General features: G+C 37.9%; 2 protein-coding genes across 3 annotated transcripts; both read right to left on the bottom strand.

Moving 5' to 3' along the window:
- On the bottom strand, nucleotides 832-2824 carry LOC104759266 (ORM1-like protein 3). Of its 2 annotated transcripts, XM_010482214.2 has the most exons (4): nucleotides 2448-2824; nucleotides 1887-1953; nucleotides 1480-1561; nucleotides 832-1157 (listed from the first exon to the last, which is right to left on the bottom strand). In XM_010482214.2, exons 1-4 carry the CDS (start codon nucleotides 2631-2633, stop codon nucleotides 1016-1018), a joined length of 477 nt encoding a protein of 158 aa, XP_010480516.1. In that variant the 5' UTR covers nucleotides 2634-2824; the 3' UTR covers nucleotides 832-1015. The 2 variants fall into 2 exon arrangements, with proteins under 2 accessions (XP_010480516.1, XP_010480523.1); XM_010482221.2 differs by lacking the exon at nucleotides 1480-1561 and having other exon boundaries at nucleotides 1805-1953.
- On the bottom strand, nucleotides 2920-4623 carry LOC104759283. Its single transcript, XM_010482228.2, has 2 exons — nucleotides 4172-4623; nucleotides 2920-3713 (listed from the first exon to the last, which is right to left on the bottom strand). Exons 1-2 carry the CDS (start codon nucleotides 4263-4265, stop codon nucleotides 3028-3030), a joined length of 780 nt encoding a protein of 259 aa, XP_010480530.1. The 5' UTR covers nucleotides 4266-4623; the 3' UTR covers nucleotides 2920-3027.

A 5099-nucleotide genomic window follows, 5' to 3' on the forward strand; every position in this document is an offset into this window, starting at 1 on the left:
GTAATACATAATTTTACAATATCTTTTTGTCGGTGTTCTGAAACTCGGCCTCAGCGGCCATTTAACCGGCGGATAGACGTTTGACGGCTAAAATTTGGAACATCAAATTATATAATTTTTAAGTTAGAAAAATGATTTTATTTTGTAAATTTATCATATTAGTTCTGAAACCACAAGAACAGCAATTCAAAAAGATGAACGAAATTTGAGAGGCGGCACAATCAAGGAGTGCAGACATGAGGAAGAAAACGAGATTATATTTGTATTTCATTAAAGCGAAATTGTAAAGAAAAAGTTTGTCGAAGGTCGAACAAGGGTGCAAGAATCTAGGAGTGCAGACTTGAACTACTAGACTACGGTATCAACACGAAAATCTTTCAAAACAAAAATCACTTTTTCTTCCAGTGCTTTATACAAATTAAACGAGGGGTTTAAACTTTAAACTATATGTTGTATACGTACTACACCATGACATATACTATCCATACAGGTGGACTTCCACTATGGCACGTGTCATTAACTAGCTATTTGAGATCTTGTATCATTGTTTAGCTCTATCAAAAGTTCAAAACACATCCTCGCTCTCGTTATGATGATAAACTCATGAGTCACACAACATGCCCCCATATTGATATTATTATTAGGCTCAGGTACTACTAACATGAAAGCCTAAACTTGTTTATTATTACCGAACCGAGATTACATTACATGATATGTAACGTTGTTGGAACCTGGAAGTGNTAACTTGTTTATTACCTAACCGAGATTACATTACATGATATGTAACGTTGTTGGAACCTGGAAGTGAAAGTGGGGAGATAGAAGGAGAGAGATTTATGAATTTCGTGTTTATATTAAAAGGAACAAGATCAAAGCTTCAAAATTAGTTACTTACAAAATATCCAACAAAAAGCATGAACCCTCGATTTAAAACCAACTCATATGAACATTTTTATACATATATATGTTTGGTTTTTTTCTTCTTCCTGGTGTTCTCTTTACCGCAAAAGGAAACTTACTTATTCTCACCATTGATGCCAAAGATGCGTACCTTGTGCATGTTGGGGAACTTGGCAACAACCAGGATCATCACAGCTAGTGTGTTGAGGAACAGCCATGGGTGTCTGTAATCTGTTGTATGCGATGCTATCAAGTACCTGATTTCATATTCAAACTATCAATTAAGAAACCCAAACAAAAAACCATATGCCAACAAATTTTTTAATATAAAGTCAAAAAAAATAAAGACACACAGATAAAGAGCTCAAGTTCAACGAGATATGCAGCTCTTGTTTAGATACATTATCGGGTATCCCGAGTCCTCTAGAATAAGTCCGTTTTAGATAGTGCGAATTTGGAATTTTACAACATATGAGATACAAGAATATATGCAACAAAAGAGAAACAAGTGCTAAGAAATTGTAGATTGGAAACAGACAAGAATGTTGAGATATGAAGGAACAAGCAGTTGAGACTTACAGGACAACAGGAACTACAGTGAGAAATTTGCGGTTGCGGGTAAGTTGTTGACCGTTGTCCATTTGTTCCCACCAAGTTAAACCATTGTAGATTCCTTGGTCATCTGCAAAAGGAGTTCNGAGATAAATGCAGCTCTTGTTTAGATACATTATCGGGTATCCCGAGTCCTCTAGAATAAGTCCGTTTTAGATAGTGCGAATTTGGAGTTTTACAACATATGAGATACAAGTATATATGCAACAAAAGAGAAACAAGTGCTAAGAAATTGTAGATTGGAAACAGACAAGAATGTTGAGATATGAAGGAACAAGCATTTGAGACTTACAGGACAACAGGAACTACAGTGAGAAATTTGCGGTTGCGGGTAAGTTGTTGACCGTTGTCCATTTGTTCCCACCAAGTTAAACCATTGTAGATTCCTTGGTCATCTGCAAAAGGAGTTCCCTTCATCCAGTGAAAGCAGTGATACGTTACCTGACAACAACAAATATCCACAAATGCTACTCAAAATTTCAAACTTTCCAAAGAGTAACTCAAGATTCGACTAAGTTTGGTGTTTTGATCAAGCAATGCCAATACAAGTCACCCCAAAAAGCCTAATCAAACTGATCAACTAAAAATTGCTGATACCGAGGTAACTGTATCTTATTTCGAAGCCTGATCCAAAACTCAAAACCTAATGATAATGATACTGATCAATACACAGTCACAAATCTGATTATGAACCCTAATGCACTAGGGAATTGCTGATAGCCCAAGAGATCAATTCAAAGGTTTCTGTTTAACAAATTAACAAACTCATAACTAGATTCAAACCCAGATCTCAGGAAATCGAGAAAAAAAAAAGAAAAAAAAGGAAACAAAATCAACAAATCAATCGATCATCTAAAATCAAAGTCACAATTGAAAGTGAAGGCCGTAAAACAATCATCGAACCATGAAAAAGGTAGGAGAAGAAGAAGACTTACAACGAAGTGAGCGAGATTAACAACAGTCCAAGCCATTCCAGGGGAACAACCAGAGATAGAGAGAACAACGAGCCAACCGAAGAAGAGAATAAGCATGTAAGTAGTCCAAACTCCTGGATACATGAACCATTCCGTATTCCTGTTCATATCCGGCGGTGGCACAGCTTTCACATACAGATTCGCCATTTTTTTTCCGCCCCCTACAAACCTAATCGATCGGATCGAGTCTCGACTTCTTTAGAGATGGGTATCGATCAAAATCTTATATTAACACCTGAATTGGAAACCCAGATCACAAACTTCTCTCTTTCGCCCGAGAAGAAGGATTTTGATTGTTTTGGTTTTAATTATGTGTGCCCGTGAAAGACGACTCCTTTTTAGCATCTACAGTGGAATTAATTAATTATTGGATTTGAGATATTTATTAATTTACATACGCTTACTAAAACGGTTGCGTTTTTGGTATTCTCACTTGACAAACGTTTTTATAGAATTTGCACTTGATTAATCATCTTTCATTACAAACATTTGAAAAAGAAAGCACAACAAGCTGACGATTTTAACAGAACTGTGATATTTGTCACCTAACATAGTCGGTATCAGAATCTTCTTCTTCTTCTTCTCCTTCGTCGTTTTGCTCAATGGTCTTCAAGTCAAGGTTGAGAGCCAAATCCTCAACTGAAACCTTAATGACGTCGCTTCTAACGCCAATATCAGTAGCATACCGACTCATACAATACATTCCAGCAGTAACTGTTGCTACACCAATTGGATTTGGAATCAGCAACTTGAAAGGAGAAGAGAGAATAGCAGCCAAAGGAGCACCAACAATTGAAGAAGCTTGACCACTTCTCCCTACACCGAGCTTATCCATTATAAGCAATCCCGTCTTGCAGTAGAGCGCGAAATCCTCGCAGTTGTTCTTGAAAATGTCGTAGTTGCCAAATCCGTTTTGTAGGAGGTACATTGCCCTGTGGATGACTGAATCAGTTGGATCAGATTGCGCGGTTGTGCAAGTTCCCCCGCGGACTTTGGTGAGAAAAACGGGTGGGCTGACTCCATATTCGAAGCAGTAGAGTGAGCCGTTCTTGAGGAAACAGTCTAAGCAAGAAAGGACTACTCCACTCTCTGGTTGTCTGAAACCGCAATCAGGAAATATCGAACAGATATCATCAGAGGAAGATGATATTGATATTGATGATGATGACTCCATGGGGTTGTGTTCTGGTCTGAAATGAACAACTTTGGACCCACCGACAAAGATCCCTGCAAAAATATTGGTAGCCAAGAATAAAATCAAAGCCCATTATAGAACAAATATCAATTCATGAACATATAGGTAATAAGGATCAAATATATTGAAAATGTGAATAAATATCAAAGAATCCATAAAGTCCACCAGATCACAGCAGAAGATGAATAACAAACAAAATACTGGGCCAGTGTGAAATTAGGTCATGCAAAGATTGGAACTTTGAATACAATTAAACCAAAGTAAAGACCCTTTGTCTTTAAGATCTGTCTAGATAAAGTCATTAACTTTGAGAATTTACAGTTCCTAAAACATAAAGATCTGTCTAGTTAAAGTCATTAAATCGAAAAGTGAGTAGCTAGAAACCAAAAGACAAGAGCTGCATTAACAAAATCGGATCTTTACTAAAAACAATGGAGTTATCTCTAGAAAGAAAGGAAGAAACTTGGGAAGAGTGAATCTAAAGTTATACCATGGTGAGAATAAGCGAAGACTGCTCTGTAAGTGTAGATATGATCTCCTGGTTTTAACTCTTCTCTCTCCATCTTGTTTGTAAGCAAACCCATTCTTTCTTTCTTTCTTTCTTCTTCTTCCTCTCTCTCTCTACACAAAGCTATTCTCCTCCTTAGTTGTGGAAAATGCAGGAAACGGTGCTACAGCTTACAAGTGTGAGCTCTAACGGTGGGATCTGACGTCAGCGAGATTATAGGTAAAAGTAACGTTTTCTTGGAGTGAGCATCTGTCATTTGATTGTATGAAGGAACTGGAGCTGTTGAACTAATCCGTTACGGAAGTCTTTTAACGGCGTTAGTTATCTCAAAATCCAAATGCGAGACCAACGAGGTGACCAAAAAGTATCGATGACGAATCCCTAATTATCCGGGGCCTTTTGACCTTGATTCCAGGCGAGGGTAATGTCGTCATTCCATAACTTGGTGGTTGAACTATGAAGTAACCAACCCCGAAGCAAGCAAGAAAGAGAACGACTTTGGTCAAGCAGGTCAAGCAAAGGATATTGTATCAGCGACGACGTCGTTTATGCCTACCTCGGATTCTTCTGCTTTATTTGTCTGTCAAATTCGATTTCGTTTCTGNGAAGGCATGAATGAATGAGACTGTAACTGCATGTTTTTTTTTAAATATATATTGCTAATATAATAATACTCTTTTTCCTTTCAGTTGTTGTTGTCACTTACTTGACCGGTGAAAACAATGAGGAGACGTTGCTCCAACTCTGTGATTAGCTTTGGTGAGGCGAGTAAAGGAACGACTTGAAGACGCAGAGGAATTCCTGGAAAACTTGAAGTGAATTTTACTCCTGGGTATAACCCACCGATCTGATCTTGCCAGCCACCTCCAGTACCCATGAGTTGCTCCAGAACCAAGACGAGCCTTGCAAC

The sequence above is a fragment of the Camelina sativa genome, chromosome 3 (genome assembly GCF_000633955.1).
Source record: "Camelina sativa cultivar DH55 chromosome 3, Cs, whole genome shotgun sequence".
In the NCBI taxonomy this organism is placed as follows: domain Eukaryota; kingdom Viridiplantae; phylum Streptophyta; class Magnoliopsida; order Brassicales; family Brassicaceae; genus Camelina; species Camelina sativa.

Excerpts from the sequence above, each read along its gene's own strand:
- LOC104759266 (XM_010482214.2), bottom strand. The coding sequence starts at position 2,633 with ATGGCGAATCTGTATGTGAAAGCTGTGCCACCGCCGGATATGAACAGG. Across the intron at positions 1,562-1,886 it reads TGACCAAGGAATCTACAATG|GTTTAACTTGGTGGGAACAA; the intron begins GTTTAACTTGGT and ends GAATCTACAATG. Across the intron at positions 1,158-1,479 it reads ACTGTAGTTCCTGTTGTCCT|GTACTTGATAGCATCGCATA; the intron begins GTAAGTCTCAAC and ends ATATGAAATCAG.
- LOC104759283 (XM_010482228.2), bottom strand. The coding sequence starts at position 4,265 with ATGGGTTTGCTTACAAACAAGATGGAGAGAGAAGAGTTAAAACCAGGA. Across the intron at positions 3,714-4,171 it reads CTTCGCTTATTCTCACCATG|GGATCTTTGTCGGTGGGTCC; the intron begins GTATAACTTTAG and ends ATATTTTTGCAG.